Raw genomic sequence first — 19,915 nt, 5'->3', positions numbered from 1 at the left:
TTCCAAATGAGTTGATTTTCATCCTGTTCTCTTTCTTCACTGTCCAGCTCTCACAGCTGTACATGGTATTGGGGAATATAATGACTTGGACAATTCTAACTTTAGTGTTCAGTTGTATATCTTTACTCTTTAGGATCTTGTTTAGTTCTTTCATTGCTGCCTTTCCCATTCCTGGTTTTCTTCTGATGTCTTGACTGCAGTGTCTGTTCTGATAAAGGTTTGATTGTGGGTATGGAAAATCTATTTCGATTTCTTCATTATCTAGGTTGAATTTATGTAGATCCTTTGTAGTAATTATTTTTGTTTTCTTTATGTCCAGCAGTATGATTGCCTTTGTGCTTTCTTCTTTAACTTTCCTTAGTAATTGTTCCAATTCATTGCTGTCTGGAAACCATGCCTTATGAGGAGAGACTTAGGGAGCTGGGTATATTTAGAGGTTAAGAGGTGATACGATAGCCCTGTTTAAGTATTTGAAGGGGTGTCATATTGAGGATGGTGCAAGCTTGTTTCCTGCAGCTCCAGAGAGTAGAACCCATAGCACTGAATTCAAACTAGAGGAAAAGAGATTCCACCTCAACATTAGGAGGAATTTCCTGACAGTAAGAGCTGTTCAACAGTGCAACACACTCCCTCGGACAATGGTGGAGTCTCCTTCTTTGGTGGCTTTTAAACAGAGGTTGGATGGTCATCTGTCAGGGCTGCATTGATTGTATATTCCTGCATGGCAGGGGGTTGGACTGGATGGCCCTTGTGGTCTCTTCCAACTCTATGATTTTATGTTTTCTGAAAGTAATATGGTGTTATCTGCACATCTTAGATAGTTGATGTTCCTTCTTCCTATCTTCACTCCTCCTTCTTCCATGTCTAAACCTGCTGTTTGTGTATTTCTGCATACAATTTGAAAAAATAGGGTGATATGATTCAGCCTTGTCTGACCCCTTTGCCCACTGGAAACCATTCTGTTATTTCATATTCCATTCTAACAGTAGCCATCCTAAATACAGATTCCTTGTCAGGACTATCAAATGTAGTAGCACTTCCATTTCTTTTAGAGCATTCCATAGCTTTTCATTATCTATACAGTCAAAGGCTTTGCTATAGCACATGCTGATTTTTCTTCTGGAATTCTCTGGTGTGCTCCATTAACCATTGTATATTTGCTATGTGGTCCCTAGTGCCGTTTCCTTTCCTGAACCCTGCTTGCTCCTCTAGGATTTCTCTCTCCATATATGATTGGAGTCTATGGTGCAGAATTTTGAGCATGATTTTGTTTGTGTGGGGAATTAATGCTATGGTTATATAGTTGCTGCAGTCTCCCCCCCCCCCCCATTTTTCAGATGGGGATGCATATTGATCTTTTCTAATTTGTTAGCCACTGTTTCATTTTTTATATCTGTTGGCATATTTTAGTTAATACTAGAGTTGATTCTATCTGTGTGGACTGTAGCAGTTCAATTAGGATATCATCTGTTCCTGATGATTTATTCTTCCCAGTTTCTCTTAGTTCAGCTTCTACTTGTTTTCTACAATTTGGGGTTCATCTTTATATAGTTCTTCATTCCATGTGTCATTCATTTTATCATCTCTTTTATACAGATTTTCTGTGTATTGCTTCCACCATCTACACACACACACACACAATTTTTGTATCAGTTTAAATCATGTTGTCATCTGCCTTGGATCTCAAACTGAAAGAAAAGTGAGATAAAAATCAAGCAAGTAAATCCAGAGTTCTGGAATGCCTGGAAAAAGTGGGGTCATGTGGAGGGAAAACCTGAATACTGCAGTGAGTCGTGGAGGCATGTGCTGCACTACAGACAGGCCTGCACTCATATTCTTTTTTGCTACTACACATTCTCTGCCAGAGTTGAGCTTTCACCATTTAAGAGCAAGTGGCAGCCATTCGTTTTAATGGTGAAGAATGGCTATGGGTACTACTTTTATGATGTGGTCCAAATGCACTTTCTTTCTCTGGTTATCTGTAGCAACACCACTATTGACAATCAAATCTGCTGCTGCTTACATACTGTAGCTTTGTTTTTATATACATGACTAGTTTAAATTTTAAATTATTGTCTTACAGAGGACTCTTCATCACTCCACATGATCGAGGACATGTTGAAACTTTATTTAAATCATGGCCTGAAGCAGTCATCAAAGTAGGTAGCTGTTCATTTAAATGACAAAATTGACTTGGTATTATGCCTCTTTGTGATCAAACTGATGATATAGGCCACTACTGAACTGTATGATCAACAGAAGCATCTGGTGTAGATTATAGGATGAGGGTGGTATATTTGAATGTTCCCACATGGGGGGAAACTCCCTAAATACTCCCTACACACTAGTATTTGTGACAAAGGGCTAGTCTCACCATCATAATATGCAGAAATATTGTCTTTAAGTGTGCTAACATTTAAATATGTGGTCCTCCAGCCATAGCTTGGAAAAGTACAACCCAGCCAGATCTCCACCAGGTGACAAAGTCTTTGAATATCATAGAATTGTAGCTAAGAAGAAGACCAATTGTTTGCTTACAGATAGGGCAGCCATTTACAACTCAAAAGTATGGTATAATGAGATGTACAATATAATTGTAATGTTGTTTTTATTAGTCACTCTGACTACCACTGTAGTATGTTTATAAGACTAGTGGAATAGTTGTCTCCAAGCTGGAAAAGTCATCTGTTATTACACATGTAAAATTAAACAGAACTTTTGCTACTGTTATTACAGGTCTATGCGTGATATTCATTACCACAATAATCACTGTGCTGGAATTTTTAAAATGCCTTAAATCTTTAATTTGGGCTTTGTTTCCTGGCTCTTGATCTTACCATTCTCTTTGGCTGAAAACATTGAGGCCATTCTATGATTTTTATAATTCTAATAAATATCTATATAAATGCTTTTATAATACACTCAGATCTTTTATAACTACATCAGCAGTGTTTCAACACAAATAGATTTTAAAAAACTTTAAAGAAATATTTGGTTTACTTCCAAGTATCATTGTAAATAGAGTATTTATACACAATAGTTATGTATCTGTATCTGTGTTTTCAGTTAAAGGGACTATATATTCATGATAAAAATAAGAAGCCTGAAAAGTTAACCTTGTTCTTAAAAACTGTGATTTTTAAAATATCTTTTGAAGACTTTTTCAAAAGCTTTGTTAAATGAACTATGTAGGCAAATCCAAAATAAACATTTGAGTACTGCATATCATTTCACTAAGCAATAGATATTTCCTTATGGCTTACTGATTTGTAATAGATCCTTATCTAGAGATAGTAAGGTGATAGATTACATCACACTTTTATCCTTCATTCATAAAATTAACGCTCAGTGTTACAAATAGTCTGATTAGTAACTTTCCCTCCAAAATTTTGAGACATGGCATCCAAAAGATACAATGTTTTAAATATTGTTTATTAAATAATTTTATATTTCTGAATGTATAACCTTCTCTTTCTCTTGGAGCTTTATTTATTTTATTAATAAATAAAATAATAAATTTTATTAATAAATAAATTAATTAATTGGTTGACTTGTTGATGTTGCACCAAAACAATCTCTTTATGTTTTAAAGAATTTACTTCAATTTCAGTAGGTTCTGGACAATGCTGAAATGCATGTTGTTGTATAGTAGGTTATGGGCCATTATCTGTAACAGTAGGAATGTACTGTCTTTTCTAGCTTTTGATCATTTTTTCAGATGTACTATCTATGGAAGAGTGTCAGATTCAAATAGCAAGTGATTTGTCAGTTGTTGCACCATTGCCAAGTTAATACAACTTTCCTTATTTTCTCTACTGGGTGCTGATTGTTAAAACAGCCAATGGGTTTTGTACTTCTTCTGAGTTGGCAGGTATTTCTTTGTGCAGGCAGCTGAGAAATTTGTAACTTCTATGCAACAACAGGACCTGTTTTTTAAATAGCAATGGCTGCATTCCCAAAGGATTAGCAGAGGAAAAGTGAGCTAAAAGAAATGAAAGTTATAAAGTATGCAACTGCAGTAAAAAAAAATAGCTGATGTAAAGCTTTCAGCCTCATGAGCCTTGATGATCTACTTCTGTTAATGCCAACAACTTCTGGCGCAATAAATGTTTGCTTAGAAATTATGTGTCAGACAGCAATTGAGTTGTTTTAATAAATATGCCTTGTACTGTATAAAAATCAAGCTATTTTCTTGTTTCTACCATCTTGCATATCTTGTTTTTAAAAAGTCAGTTTTTACCTGGAAGAGCAATCCTCTGGGTCTCTTACCAGTTTGATCTGATTTGATCAGCTGACTTGATCTGCCAGCAAATACATGATTACATTGGAGAATGTATGTTATTAAGCCACTACAGTGTCATTACTCACTGATGTAGAACAATATTTTAGCAAAGGTTTATGAGTGGAGTGACCCCTCCAGATGTTGTTGTACTGTAATTCCCAGCAATTATTACTAGAAGTGCTGGCTGGGGCTGATAGTTCTACTCCAAAAGTATCTGGAAGGCCACACTTTGCCTATGGCTAATTTAGAATTAGAGTGTCAGGATTCTATCTTGTTTCAGTCACACAAGCTGCTTTAGTCAAATAATTCATATTCTTTAGCAGTATCCCAGTCATGGAGTAGCCCACATAATGGTGGAAAACACCTCTTCATCTTAGAAGAATGAGCTTTCATAGGAGGTACCTGTATTTCTCTTATAACACAGTCAAAATTACAGCTGCAGTGTTTAAACAATAAGTTAATTTGATTATATGATTTATTAAACAAGAAAACATCCTATTTTTAATTTAATGGATCAGTTAATTGAGCAGCAGATTATTATTATTTTAAAGTCTACAGCACTTATAGTAACTAAGGATGGCAAATGACATCCCCTCCTTTCTTTGAGAACTAATGGCATGCCTTTTCCAATATGTGCCTACTGCAAATTGGAGTTGGATTACCTAAAATTTAATAAAACAGACTTCATTCAGAGGTGCCCTTCTATTCAACAAAGATCCTTTGATCTATCCAGAAGTTTCCATATAAGAATAGGCAAGACAGTTTTGGCCAGCACCCCAGGCAGCTTCCTATTATCGAATCTGTAATTGCATGGACCGGTTCAAGTGGATCTGCGTGGTCCACTACCACGTAGCTTCCTATAATCCCCAAACATCATAAATGAACTGTCTTGAACAATGTGGAAGTTTGCAGTAGATACAGTATAATATAGGAAGAGAAATTAGCGGAGATTACCAATAATAACCCCCCATCAATTAGTGGAAATGGGAGAGCATCATTATATAAAATTCAGTATGTTCTTTTTCTTTAAAGATGTTTATTTTTAGTATGAAAATTTATTTGACACATTAATTAAAAGTCATATAATGAAGCATGATAATGGTTCAGACAAGGGAAACTGCAGTGCTCTAAAACTCTAAGGGAATGTTTTGCTATTTAACTTTAAGAAAAAATATTTGAATCAACTTGTTTTTAAATGGCTGTTTTAAAATGCTTAGAATATGTTTACAATTTCATACTTTCTTGGTAGGCTATTGTGGTGACTGATGGAGAACGTATTCTAGGTCTTGGAGACCTTGGATGTTACGGAATGGGCATCCCAGTGGGTAAACTAGCACTTTACACAGCATGTGGAGGACTGAAGCCCCAGGAGTGCCTGCCTGTTATGCTTGATGTGGGAACCGACAATGAGGTAAATGTTGTTCTGTGCTGTCATGAACATTTGATATATTTCCAGAGAGAAATAAACAAAATTGTGCTGTAATACTTGCTTGTTCAGTTAGATATGGTTAACAAAAAAAATCTCTTTTACCATAACAATAGCTCAGCTCAATTTTAAAGCAATTTATTTTGTTTAGTGCACATCCTTGCTTTAACGCTTAGGACACAACCTCAGAGACCTATGCTGCAGTGGGAGTTAGACATATGGGACAACGCTGAATAGAAGAAAAGCTCAATTGATCCAACATTTAGATATGGTTACATTGCTCCTTGAATGACATGCAAGAGCTGGCAGCAGCGCCACCCCTTGGAAAATATTCTGCAAATAGTGCTCCAAAAAGTATTTCTTGCATTAATACATGGAATGGGCCTAGCTTCTGTACTGGAACAAGGGCCTGAGTAGTGTGTTATGCAAGTACAGGAACAGCCGTGCTACAGTGTATGCTCAGTTTCTATCAGTGTAGAATCAAGTTCTTGCAAAGAAGAAAAGTTTACGGTTTAATTACAGTGGTGCCTCGGGATACGAAATGATCGGGTTACGAAATTTCCGGGATACGAAAAAGTTGGATTGGCAAAAACTGTTTCGGGTTACGAAATATTTTTCGGGTTACGAAATTCATTTCGGCGCGAAATTCAAATGCTGCAAAGTGCAGCTATAGGCTTTCCAGTGCTAACGGAAAAGTGTTTCAGGTTACGAAATTTTCGGGTTACGAAAGGAATGGCGGAACGAATTAATTTCGTAACCCGAGGCACCACTGTATATGCATAATTTTATGTGTATTCTATGAAGAAATGATAGTCTGAATCCTAAGAATTTATTTGTTTTATTTTTGTACATTGAATTGTACATTGAGTTCTTGTGCACATTGCCAAAGCTTCCCCCCAAAACTGGAAAGCCCTCCAGGGAATGGTGTTTGGTATGGTGGTGGGGGGTGGTGGTGTGGTGGTGGGGGTAGCAGTAACATTAGGACGATAAAAAGTAAGTAACATCTGCTTCACACATGCAGAGGAGCTGTTCTACTATACCTCTGCTGATCAGAACCACTGTGTGTATTACCATTGCTTAAGAATGACAAGCCCTAAACTAACTCCAAATTAAAATACGTACTTATGATTGTATACATTTTTTAAAAACTACTAATCATAGATTTAATAAAATAAACACAAAACATCTTTGCCTGCACACCTTTGATTTCTTTGATTGGAAATGCCTAGACACATGGGAATCACTCTGCAACATAAAGCAGGGAAATGATATACATTATTGCAAAGCAGAACTGGTGGAAATGATTTGTGTGATGCTATTTGAATATTCTTGGCTGCACAAGGAAAATATAGTAAAAACCGGAATGTGATGAAAATATTTTGGATGGTTTAAAGCTATGTTGTGATGAAAAGAATGCTTTAGTAAGTACATCAGATGATTTGGTAAGTACATCTAACCATTAACTGTCATTGATCAAAAAAAAAATCAGAAATATAAAATTACAGAGGGGAATTTACCTTCCATTAAGACAGAGAGAATCATGGAATTTAACTTGAAAAAGAGAATAGATCAGTATAGTATGTTAGCTTGCTGTAAGCTGAATCACATAGACACAGTAGAGAGTAAATCTAGTAAGGCTAGTTGGGAATTTCCTGATGGAAACTATTTTGATTTTTTAAAATACTATGTTTCATTATAACTGGAATGCTGTGATCATTTTCTACTGCCAAATTGAATTTGCAGAACAGTACGGAGTTCCCAGTCAAACAGTAGAAAGTTCTAAGGCTGTGTTTGCACAGTCCTTTCATGAAGTTCAGATTATATTTTGGTTTATCATCTCAAACACAATCAAGTCTGTACTACACTTCTGTCATTGTTGACTGATCAGGACTAAGAGTTTCCTACCCAGGACCTTCCAGGTAGAGCTGTACATACCATGAAATATTTGCTTTGGGTAGTAAATTGTGCATGCAATATGCCTAAACCTGCCTACAGCCTATGTTTCTGAGTTCCAGCTCAAAGTGGAAAAGAGGATGCCATTTTGATTTTTTTATTTTGCTTCAAGTGGGAATACTGGAGGCCATTCTACTTCCTGAATTGGGGTGTGGGGTGGATATATTTTTTTTTAAATCAATAAACTTGAGCAACTTCTGGAAGATAGTAATTATTATGTGGTCATAGACTTGAACAAAAATAAAACTAACAAAACCTGCATAACATACTTTACATTAAAATAACTTATAACACAAATATAATTTCAAATGTATAGAATAGCTTATACATATTTTAAAAGAGATAAACACATAAAATATACAGATAAAATCATGAAATATGGATATTAAAAGGAATAACAGGACCAAACTGATTATCTGGGTGAAGAATTAAGAAAAACAATTTGGTTTTATTGAAGGGAAATTCCTTTCCATGACTCTGCAGATAGAAAGAGAAATTTGGTCACAGTCTCTGTTGTTGATTTGTTCATATCTGTCAAGAAGTACAGTGGGCTTTTGGTATCTGCTGGGGTTTGGTTCTGGGACCCCCCCCCCTCTCCATGGATACCAAAATCCATAGATATTTAAGTCCCATTAAATACAATGGCACAATAAGCTGGCGTCCCTTATATAAAATGGCAAAATCAAGGTTTGCTTTTTGGAATTTATATATTATAAAGATATTTTGAGACCATGGATGTATGAATCCATGGATAACAAATCTGTGGATATGGAAGGATGGGTAAAGGTAAAGGTAAACCAATCTTCTAATTGGTTTAATAAGAAATAGCAACAATTAAGAGCTGTATATCAGCAGTACTGTCCATTCATCTAATAATAATAATAATAATTTGTTTTATTTATATACCGCTATTCCAAAGATCATAGCGGTGAACAGCAAGTAAGCTAATTAGCAAGTAAGCTAATTTGCCCCCAACAGTCTGGGTACTCATTTTAGCAACCTCCTCGGAAGGATGCAAGCCTGAGTCGAGCTTGGGCCCTTTTGCTGGTCTTGAACTCACAACCTTGTGGTTTTGAGTGAATGGCTGCAGTACAGGCATTTACCCACTTCTTTTCTTTCTACTTCTGTCCAACTTTCCTAGCAATATTGTCTTTTCTAATGGGTTATGAGAAGGCACGACTCATTAGAAAAGACAATAGTACTATGAAAGTTGGAGGAAAGTAGAAAGAGAAAAAGACTACATGTTAGATGGATGGGCTCTGCTAAGGAGGTTAAGGGTATAAATGCAGGAACTAAACAGAGTAGTGGAGGATAGGGAACCTTGGAGATTTGTCATCTACAGGGTAACCATGAGTTAAGATCGAAGGCAGTTAACAACAATAACAAATATGGTGGTAGATCTAAATATTATTATATCAGCTGATGCAATTTGTTCACATGTGGAAAGCCATTTAATAGATGTGTGATTGACATGGAGATTAGCAAGGACAACCAGCTTTCATTATCTTTCTTCCTTGTTCAGGAACAATATTCAAGTTAATAAACAAAAAGCCATTGATGTTTATTTTTATTATACACTAGGTCTCGTGTAATAAGCTTACATGTTTAGGAGTTCCAGTACATCTGGATCTACTGACTTGGAAGCCTATGCAATTAAATTCCAAGAAAGAACTTTAAGCTGCTCATTATTTAAAGGGCACATATTAAAATGTGCCTTTAAAGATGAAGCTATGAATGAAACAGCACAATTAGAATATGTTTATGTCTATAGGCAAGATGTCAATCCAGCCTCTGAATTTGATCCATCACTCCCTTTTCATCAACAGAAACTGCACCATTAGTCTTTGATGCAATCTTTCCATCAAAAAAAGGGGGGGATACAGATTGCAGTGTTGAGGGAGAAACAGCTTGACCCTATTCATCTACTACAGAGCCAGCCTAGGCGGGCAAGCCAACTGAGCATAGGTGAACATTTTCTTGTTGAGGGAGAGTTCCCATCGCTTGTGCTGTTGACCCCTTTCTCCCACTCAGTCCCATCTGGATTTGCATTGGTGTTTCTGTCCTGCCCTAGTTATTCATTCTTTCCAATAATAAAATCCCTATCAAGAACCTAGGAAACTATCAGAATATATCAAAACAGTTCTACTAGTTTATCAAATAATCCTGAATCTGTATGAGAAGGGATCTAAAAGAAAATAAAAGGCCCATTTCTTGGGGGAAAAGACTTTGTCAGCTCCAATATAGGATTAAGCTGAGGCTTCTCTAGCTCAGGCTTTGACTTCCTATGAATTTTGAAGATTAGGGAAGAGCATTGCTCTTCAAAACTTAGTACATTTTATAGGACTTCTTCCCAAAAGCAGATTTGGATTACCATCATTTGGGCTTGCGCTCCTTTTAATGGGCACAGTAGTCAGAATATTCATTACAAAATCTAGAGCCTGCCAGTCTTTGAAATCAGCAATGGTACAGATATAATATAGTCATGAAGCAAATAGTCTATGTACTTAATATCAGTTATATTAAGAGTCCCAGAAGAAGCTGGATCTCTTAATTATAAGAAATGTAATTTGTGCTGTAACTAGAACAGCATGCCTCTGTGCATTGGAAAATTACTGAAATCTAGCACATAATGCTTCAGTACTAAATTCCAAGTTGGCACAAGGTCAGGAACGACTCCAAGAGAGTCCTGGTTTTTGTTCACTATCCCTCATTCTGTGCCAATCCCAGATGATCTTGATTGAATCTTGTGTTTCTGCCTTCTCAAATCAAACTGTTTCCCTATTCTTTTTACAATCCAAAGTGTGTGTGTGTTGGGGGGGGAATTAACTGTCTAGGAGGTATTTGTGGTTACATCCCTTCCCTTTTCTGCTGTGCAAAATTATTCTGTCTCTTAGGCTTTTCTGAGGGAAGTGACTCAATTCCCCCTCCCCCTTCCTCCTTTGTGTCTTACCTTGTTTAGATTTTAAACGTTTGGACAGGCACTATCGAATTAACTACACAAAACAAGCCACTCCAGCTATAGGGCAGGAATTAAATGCTTCAGATGAACAAGCTTCAAAATATTTGGTGTCAAACATGAAATAGGCACCAGTAGTATGATCTTGTGACCACTAGAGACTTCCTCCATCCCTCCCTTTTGAGTAGTGTTTTTTTCTTTTCCTAAGTACTAACAGGAATAACACTCTGGATGACAGTTATGTGTTTTATATTTTTGGCCTAAGTATGTCGGGGAAAGCATTTACAACTGATATCATTCTTTAAAAAAAAAATCTGTGGGAGGTAGAATTTGGAGTAGTGAAGTAACCAGGGCAGTAATAGCTCTTCCGGTCTGCAACTCTCTGTTCCATATTGCCTTCCTAAATTGCTTCTCCTGCATAAAATTTGAACACAGCTGAGACATAGAGGTGATATGGCATAGGGAAACAGCAGACAGGACCAAAGGCTACACATCCTGCCTGGGTTTGATCCTGCTGAGGAACCTGTGGGGCACAATGGGACAGACATAGGAAGGCAAGCTGGATATTGCAGCACCAAGGATAGCACCTGGTGACTAAACTGAAGCTATGTATGCCTTGCCATTCAAAACTTGTTCTTAGGCTCCATACTTTCAAAAATGGAAGCAGGATTGGGCATCTTGGGACCCTCCAGATGCTGCTAGGATGCTGCCAGATGCTGCACACCAGCCCTAACTAGCATGGCCAAAAATGAGAGAGAATGAGAGCTGCAGTCTATCAGCATCTGGAGGGAAACAGGTTATTCACTGCTGATTTAGAGAGACAGGCCACTAATGTGAATGGTAGCATCATGTTTCTCTCCCTTTTCCTAAGACCTCCTGTCCAGTACCTTGCCTTTATTAGCATACTGGTTCTATAGCCCTGGTGGCACAGTGGTTACATGCCAGTACTGCATCCACAGCATTGAGAATTCAGTCCCGGAGGGTGCCAGGTTGATTCAGCCTTCCAAACTTTGGAAGGTTGGTAAAAAGAATACCCAGCTTGTTGGAAGGCAATTGGCTAACACACTGTAAACCTCTTAGAGAGTGCTGAGTTCATTATGAAGCTTTATAGCAATGTAAAATGCTACTGCTAAAAGTGCTATTACTGCTATTATTATTATTCTGTCAGAACATAGTGTTTCTTTGTCAGGGTCTGGGTCACTGTTGGATCTTGGGGTGATTAATCCCTCCTTCTTGCTCTCCAAATCTCTTTCTCCAGAAGCTGCTTTCATAATATTATTGTTCTCTTATTGGATTGTTAAATACATTGAGTGTTCTGGGTGGCTGTTGTTTTCCTTGTGAAATGTGATTAATGTATGAAGTTGAACTTCACATGCTTTGGAATATATTAAGATGGTGTGGATTTCATACCATTTAAGCTCAGACTTTTCTATATTGATGTAAGGCACAGTTTTAATAAAGCTAGGAGAAAATCTTTCCAGAAACAATACTTTCAAAGGATATAATCTTAAGAATTGTTTGATCCAGTTGTGAAAGCGCTGAGTACAACAACACATAAAAAATCAGCCTACATATTAGATGGAATGTATATTTCATTGTATACTTGTGCTGTGGAAAAATTTAGAGTTCAAATGTTTTCCTGTTCTGTTCTGTTTTGTTTTTGTTTTTTATTTCTTTTGCTCTTGGGTTACTGCTTCTGTAACTATTTTATTTTATTTATACAAGATGATATTTATAAAGTATCACTGTATACTCTTATTTGTGCAGAAACCTTAATTGGGGCAATGGCAGCACATTCACATATTACTATAGCTCTGCTATATTTTACATTTTTGGATTTTTCACTCAGGTGCCAATTACTTGCAATTTCATACCAGTATATGTGATTGAGGGAGTAATTTTGAAATAAAGTGCTAGTATACCTGTGGATTCGAATGCTACTTTCCATGTACTTAGCTATCTGTGCAGCAAATCTCCAGATAGGACTATTAATCAGTTTAAAAACAATTCTTAGTTACTCAGGAGACTTTAAAATGATAAAGAACAAAAGACTGCTAGAGTATGAGGTGTCACTAGACCATTTCCATGCATACACACCCTGGTTTTCTGAGAATAAGACCTTACCACTATCCCTCCAAACTGAAGAACCAAAAACAAACAGCTATTGATGCCTTTTTGCCTTCATAGTGTACATCTTTTAGTTGTCATCTGATAATTTAAATACTTTGTTTTCTTTTTATTTATATAGAAATCTAGCACACATGCAGTACTCAGAATGGGTCACACAATACTTTAAAATCACAGTACATTATAAAGACATAGAACTTTTAAAAATATTAAAAATACAATAAAATACCTGTCATAAACCCTTCCTTTTAAATTTATTTAAAAATATGGCAAATAATCTGTTTCTAAATCAAAGAATGAATACAAAACACACTAAAATTTAGTATAATCCAAATTACACCACTCATTTAAATATATAACATGTATTTTCCAGTTTCAGTATTTTCAAAATCCTTTTTTCAGGTTATCAGTACTTCTCCATTTACAAAATGTATCTGAACTCGTTCTTCTTAATTACCATCCAGTTATCTTCGGCTCATGGGACTCTGTGAATGAGAGACCTTCAACTCACCCTATCATCAACTACTCAGGTCTTGCAAACTCAGGGCCATGGCTTCCTTGATTGAGACTATCCATCTAAATAGATGGGGTGATAAAATGCATTCTTGCCTGTGTTTCTATTTTCTAAAAAGAAGAATGGGGGAACTTAGAGGTGAAACAGACTGGCATAAAAAGCCAGCTTCCAGCCAGCTTTGGAGTGTGGCACACAGACGACACATGCCCCCAAGTCACCTGGAAGTTGGCTTCAAGCTGCTTGGCTGTCCACATATGGGCCAGCTTTCAAGCACTCTGGTGGTGTGCCATTTACACACCACATGCCACCAGAGCAACTTAAAGCTGCCCATGAGCCATGGCGGACAGGAAAGGCCACCTTTTGGCTAGGTTCAAGGTGGGTTGGGGCCATGGCATGCAGAAAGGGTGGCTTGAAGCTGCCACTTTGTGGCGGTCTGTTTCGCCTCTTATTCTCCTTTTAATTAGGAGAGGATAATGCGCTCAATAGGTGAAACAATTCTAAAGATTATGAATTTATTGGAATTATATTCTTGTTTTTCTGCTTTGTTCATGGAAAACAATTATAATAGAGGAGTGTGTGTGTGTGTTAGTGCATGCACACTCATTTTGTCCAATATTTGACCCTCAGTATTGAGTACTTGTAAAGAATCAGGTGACAAGGAGCTAGTGATCTTTTCACCTGGTCTGATATTTACAAACCTCTGCAAGTGGGTACAGGTTGAAAGTTTGATTAGGTAGATTGAGCCATTCCTGACAACTCTGCATCAGTAAGAGATTGCTTATGCAGTAGTGGAGAAAGGTGCAAAATATGTGTTGTTTAAACAGCACAACTGCTAGTGATGCCCGTGTAGAAGGGAGTAGGTTGGGCCTTTGCCTAGGCAGTTTATAGATGAAATGGTTAGGGAACTCTCTGTTGCTCTGTGTCAGATGACTGCAGTAGGTGTGGTGAGAAATGTCCAGTTTATATTTTGTAGGCCACAGGGTACAGAGAAATCTAGATGCTTTTCCTGAGCAGGCCAACAGATGTGTGCTTCATTGTTTCATAATTACAGCAAGATTGTTCACAATGGGTGTCTACTGTATCTACTGTTCTACAGATGTGCAGATTATGGGTAGGTGAACCCCAACATTTGAACAAGACTTTATATATGATGAACCTGTGTAGAGTAGTATAACGTTGTAACAATACATCCATATTTGTAGATAAATAGATTTAGAATTTTGCAACTTATGCTTTTTCTGGGCTTTGAAAAGGGTGTTGGAAAGTTACACATCAGCACAACACTGAACCATATTGGCAGCTTTCGTGAGATGATTCAAAGGGAACTTGTGTTCTCAGGTGTCCAACAGAAACAGCAAGAGTACTCATGTTGTTTCAATTACTTTGGCAATGCTTTACAGGCAACATACAGTAAATGCTGTAAATCACTACTGCTAAATTCAAGTCCAAGTACTTATCAAAGTACTTATACCTGGCAGGAGCCTCAGCTGGACGGTAAGTTGCCCATCCTAAAATACACACACTCTTATTAGTTGCAAAAACTATTCAGGATTTGGGCTGCTAAAATCAATAGGACCACTATTCATTAAATGTTTATAAAGCGAGCCTTTGGAGTCTGAAAAAGAAAGTTGTCAACAGTTCAGTGACTTAGTTGAATACATTTCCTAAATATTTTCCTGGAGTTTTTTGGAAGCTTGGCCTTAATGTTTTTTCTTCTTTTTCTGGGTTAGTCATTCACAGATTATCACCTAACAAAGATGCTACATGCATAAAAAGGAATTAATGTTCATAGCTGTTTTTAATAAAACTTCAGCTAGAAAATATGGTATCTTGCAAGAAGATTACAGAGAGGCAAAGATTTACAGTAATATAATTGCACTGATAGAAAGAAGCCCAACAAGTTTACATAGTATTGATGGGAAAGCAGACTATACTGGGTGATCAATTGATCATCTTATCCACCAAATTGCTATTTTTTTAAAGAACATGTTTCATTCGCGTGCACCAGACAGAGCATTACTGGGCTAGGTTCCTGTTGAAGTGGCTATATTTGTTACTAGATGAGACACATCAACAGAGTGCTAATGAAAGGTATGTTTATCATTCTTAAATATGAAAATTCCTGGATTAAAAAATTCCTGTACTAAAATACCAGCTCACATAGCAGGTATGATGAACTTAAGTAATATAAGATGCTGATAAAATTTTCCTGTTTTACCAATGCATATGGCCTGATCCTCATGTGTCAGAGTTCCTTCTTCCATGAAAACACAATCTAATCATGTCTATGAATTGCAGTGGATTCCCCCCATTTTTTTTTAGAGATAATGGCTATCTTTTAAATATTGTTAAAAATATTTCCACACATCTTATATTTCAAAACAATGCATATATATGAACTAACAAAAAGAGAAAGCACACTTTTTAGTTTAGAGGAGAAAGAGTATTTTGACAATACTTGGATCTGGTTGTGACTATCAACATTCAACCAATTGCATGTTTCAGTTCAAAGCACCCCATATATTTTCAGTTATGTAACTATAGACAAGAACAATGGATAAAGAACCTTTGTTGCAGCTACCCTGAGGTCTCAATTGAAATAGTAGCTTCTAATTGGCTGCAGCTTTAGCTTCAGCTCATTGTCAAGCAAATTTATTAGAGATAAGCCATAGACTCACAAATCAAAATTTAACCTTGTACCTGGGCCAGACATCTCATGCTGGCTATAGCAGCATATATTGCCATGAATGTTAAAGATGTGAACTGGAACACAATGGCTTGTTACAGACAGCCAAAATAAAGCTGCTTCGAGTCACAGTGGAGGTATGGTGTTTCAATGATGCATGTGTCCTAAGAGTCCAGAAGCCGCACCAAAGCCACGCTCCGTCATTTGTGGCTTGTGATCTTACTTAAGGGATCTGATGAAAGTGTTCATACTCGCAAAATAGAAGTGTATAGCACATAATCTTCCCACTTTCTAAACCAGGGACAGTTAAGATTCTATTACTGATGAGAAGAACTGATCTGGACAAGTCAGTGTAAATCACAAGGCTTGAAAGAAACTTTGCAAGATATATATTAATTTATTAATTTATTTTACTATTTGAAGTCTGCAAGGGTAACAGTTTCTCTTATTAGTAGATCATTGGCACCATAAAAACAGTTCTAACTGCTTGAAAGAGATAGCAATATGGGATTTGTAGGGATAGGGATGCTTTTCAACATTGAACATCAAATTATAGCATGACTTCTAGTTATCTCAGCATGGATGCCTCATTGTTGCCTTAAATATAACATGATAAAGACAGATCTACTACTTTTTCTGCCAGAACCTTCTTTACAAAATACATTTTCCATTGCTATTAATATTCCCATTTATCCTGTGAAGGAAGCAAGTAATCTTGGCTTTATTTTTTTACTTGTCTTTTGTCTTTTGTTCCTCACATTGAGGCTATAGTAAAGTCATGTTATTTTTTTTCTTTGTAATTGTTATTATTTCTTCCTATCTCTCCCCCCTCCCTCTCTTTTTCTCTCTTTATACACATATTTAGATTGTACTACTTTGGGCTTGGTTGTTTTATTTGTAATGTGCCACATGGTTTGAGCATAGGACTGTGACTATGGAGATTGGGGTTCGATTCCCCACTTGGCCATGGAAACCTGCTGGGTGACCTTGGGCAAGTCACATACTTTGAGCCTCAGAAAATCCTGCAATAGGTTTGTCTTAGGAAAGCTATAAGTCATAAATGATTTTAAGATACACAGCAGCAGCAACAACAAACAAACAATAATGATTTATTGGAGTTTTCATTTTGCACTTCTTAGACTTGGACCCCAATATTATCTAATCATTTCTCTGAGAGATATGAGAAAAATGGAATCTAATTCCATATGCATTCCCTAGTTTTTGTCTCATCTGTCACGTCCATTGATTAAAGGGGAGATGTGCAAAAATATACAAATATGCACGTTATCTTGGCTGGAGAAGCTGGGCAATTGGTCAATTTCTGTACAAGTTTCTGGTAATGTAGACCATTGTAGTATTTAAATCCTTAAGAAGCATGAGTAGTGCTTGGATTTAAACAATGGCTATTTTTTGTTGGAAGAGAAAATGACAATTAATAGAGTATGAAAGAGAGATATTTTTTTAAAAAGTGAATATATCTAGCTGATACCCAAACTTAGGGTTACTGATCTTTGTCTCAAGGTGCAATGCTTGATAATATACTAGCACTTAAAGCTCTTGCAAGACCTGGAATAGTCTTAGGATTTAGGAGGTAAAGTGCAGCATGTGGGCTAAATTGGAGAATTAAGACTATAGGAAGCACGGGGAACATAAAGGCAAATAAAGACAAATGACCACATTTGCGCTGTGTTAAACAGGAAGGTATTCTATTGAAGGGAAAGGATGATTTCCTACCCACCTTTTGTGATGTTGGATAATATTGATGTCAAGGTTGAAGGTGGGACAGACCTTGCTTCCAGCAGGTAATATGCTTAATATTAATTATAATAATCTTAGAGTGAATTCCCAGCACAAGGCAGTAAAGGAGAGGCAATCTGCATAGATCATTAATCAGCTGTGTGCCTATGTCTGGAAAGGGGAGTCCTGTGCCAGTAAAGAACAAAGTAATGGATAATTTTTCATGATATTCACAGAAAGTTTAGTAGTCTGCCACTGCTTGCTCATTTTGCCAAACTATTATAAAGAAAGAGGCTTTTAAAAAAATACCTTATTTAGAATGTGGTTTTGTAATTTTTCCTATGTTCTAAAATAAAGGTTGCTTCATTAAAAATGGCTACATCTTGGGCAAATCAGCACAAATACCAATTAATCATATAAGGCAGCCTTATTTTTCATTTTCCTTACATTAATTTTGCCAGGAATTCATCTGACCTTTTGGATACTACAAAAAGTGATTATTTGTAACTGGACTCCTGTTTGGGTTGCAGTGGGGATGGAGAAAGAGAAAAAAACGTACAGTATATAAACAGTATACCAATTCAACTGTCAAGGCTTCCCACAAGACTGCTAGGAGCTGGTACTTGATTAGGATGCTGAAAAATTATCATTTGGAGATGTGCTTTGGGTCACTTGAGAAAGCAATTATAAATGAGTTTAAATATCTACAGTAGCAAATATATGCAGTCTCTCTTTGGATACAAGTGAGCCAACTTAGAATCATAGAATCCTAGAGTCACAGAATCATAGAGTTGGAAGAGACTGCAAGGGCCATCCAGTCCAACCCCCTGCCATGCAGGAACTCTCAGACAAAGCACCTCTGACAGATGGCCATCCAGCCTCTGCTTAAAGATCTCCAGGGAAGGAGACTCCACTACACTCTGAGGGAGTGTGTTCCATGGTCCAACAGGCCTTACTGTTACGAAGTTCTTCCTAATGTTAAGGTGGAATCTCTTTTCCTGTAGCTTGCATCCATTGCTCCGGGTCCTAGTCTCTGGAGCAGCAGAAAACAAGCTTGCTCCCTCCTCAATATGGACATCTCTTCAAGTATTTAAACAGGGCTATCATATCACCTCTTAACCTTCTCTTCTCCAGGCTAAACATCCCCAGCTCCCTAAGTCATTCCTCATAGGACATGGTTTCCAGACCCTTCACCATTTTAGTCACCCTCTTTTGGACACGCTCCAGTTTCTCAACATCATTTTTGAATTGTGGTGCCCAGAACTGGACACGGTATTCCAGGTGGGGCCTGACTAAAGCAGAATAGAGTGTGACTGTTACTTCCCTTGATCTAGACACTATATTTTTATTGATGCAGCCTAAAATTGCATTGACCTTTTTAGCTGCTGCATCGCACTGTTGAATCATGTTCAGTTTGTGGTCTACTTGGACTCCCAGATCCCTTTCACATGTAGTCTTGTTCAGCCAGGTGTCAGCCATCCTATATCTGTGCATTTTTCTGCCCTAAGTGCAGTACCTTACATTTATCTGTTGACCTTGCTGTTTTTTCTTTTCTTTTTTTTTAACAGACATTGCTAAAAGATCCTTTGTATATTGGGCTGAGACATAAAAGAATCAGAGGCCAAGCTTATGATGACCTTCTAGATGAATTCATGCAAGCTGTGACATCCAGGTAAATGGTTTTATTTACATAGTTTATTTACCTCTAAAATTCTATTTCTTAGGGGTGGAAGGAAGCACTAACGAGATTAATTTGTTTTCTAGCAGTTCTTTAACGCTTTATAAGATGTGTTTGGTAACCTTGTGTTCATTTCTTTATAATGTTGAGCTGTTATTAATTTACTTGTTTACAATGGGTACAAGAAGTTGAGGGAAGCACTACTGTTCTTATTTTATTAGGAAAAAACTCTGTTTTGAATTCGCCCCCCCCCCCTTCATTTTCTGGAAAGGAAACCAGAATGAGAGAAAGGCGTCTTTTATCATGAACTTTGTTGATCCAGTACTTGGAGTCTCGCTTATTATAATGGCTCAAGGAAATACTAAAGAAACAAATAAGAAATATTTCACGGGTTGCAATTTCTGATGAAGCCAAGAGTGATAGCTGCCCATGTGGATCATTTTACTGTGGATACCTTGCACTGTGGGTTACCTACCATGAGAAAGTCATAGCTGATCATAGCTGTAGCTGCATTTAGCAAAATATCTCACATGTCCAGTCATCATATGGTAGAGAT

The 19,915-nt window shown here is 37.0% G+C and overlaps 1 protein-coding gene across 1 annotated transcript in view; it reads left to right on the top strand.

Annotated features, from left to right (window-relative positions):
• LOC121917458 (NADP-dependent malic enzyme-like) overlaps positions 1–19,915 on the top strand; it is a gene marked incomplete at its 3' end in the record, with an annotated part of 127,408 nt that overhangs the window by 57,981 nt on the left and 49,512 nt on the right. The window contains exons 4-6 of the mRNA XM_042443439.1: positions 2,084–2,159; positions 5,532–5,693; positions 19,250–19,353. Coding sequence (XP_042299373.1) covers positions 2,084–2,159; positions 5,532–5,693; positions 19,250–19,353 — 342 coding nt within the window. The remainder of the gene's footprint in view (positions 1–2,083; positions 2,160–5,531; positions 5,694–19,249; positions 19,354–19,915) is intronic.

This window comes from Sceloporus undulatus, unplaced genomic scaffold (genome assembly GCF_019175285.1).
Source record: "Sceloporus undulatus isolate JIND9_A2432 ecotype Alabama unplaced genomic scaffold, SceUnd_v1.1 scaffold_19, whole genome shotgun sequence".
Taxonomy (NCBI): domain Eukaryota; kingdom Metazoa; phylum Chordata; class Lepidosauria; order Squamata; family Phrynosomatidae; genus Sceloporus; species Sceloporus undulatus.
The sequence above is the reverse complement of the archived record's forward strand: the minus strand, read 5'-3'. Positions and strand labels throughout refer to the sequence as shown.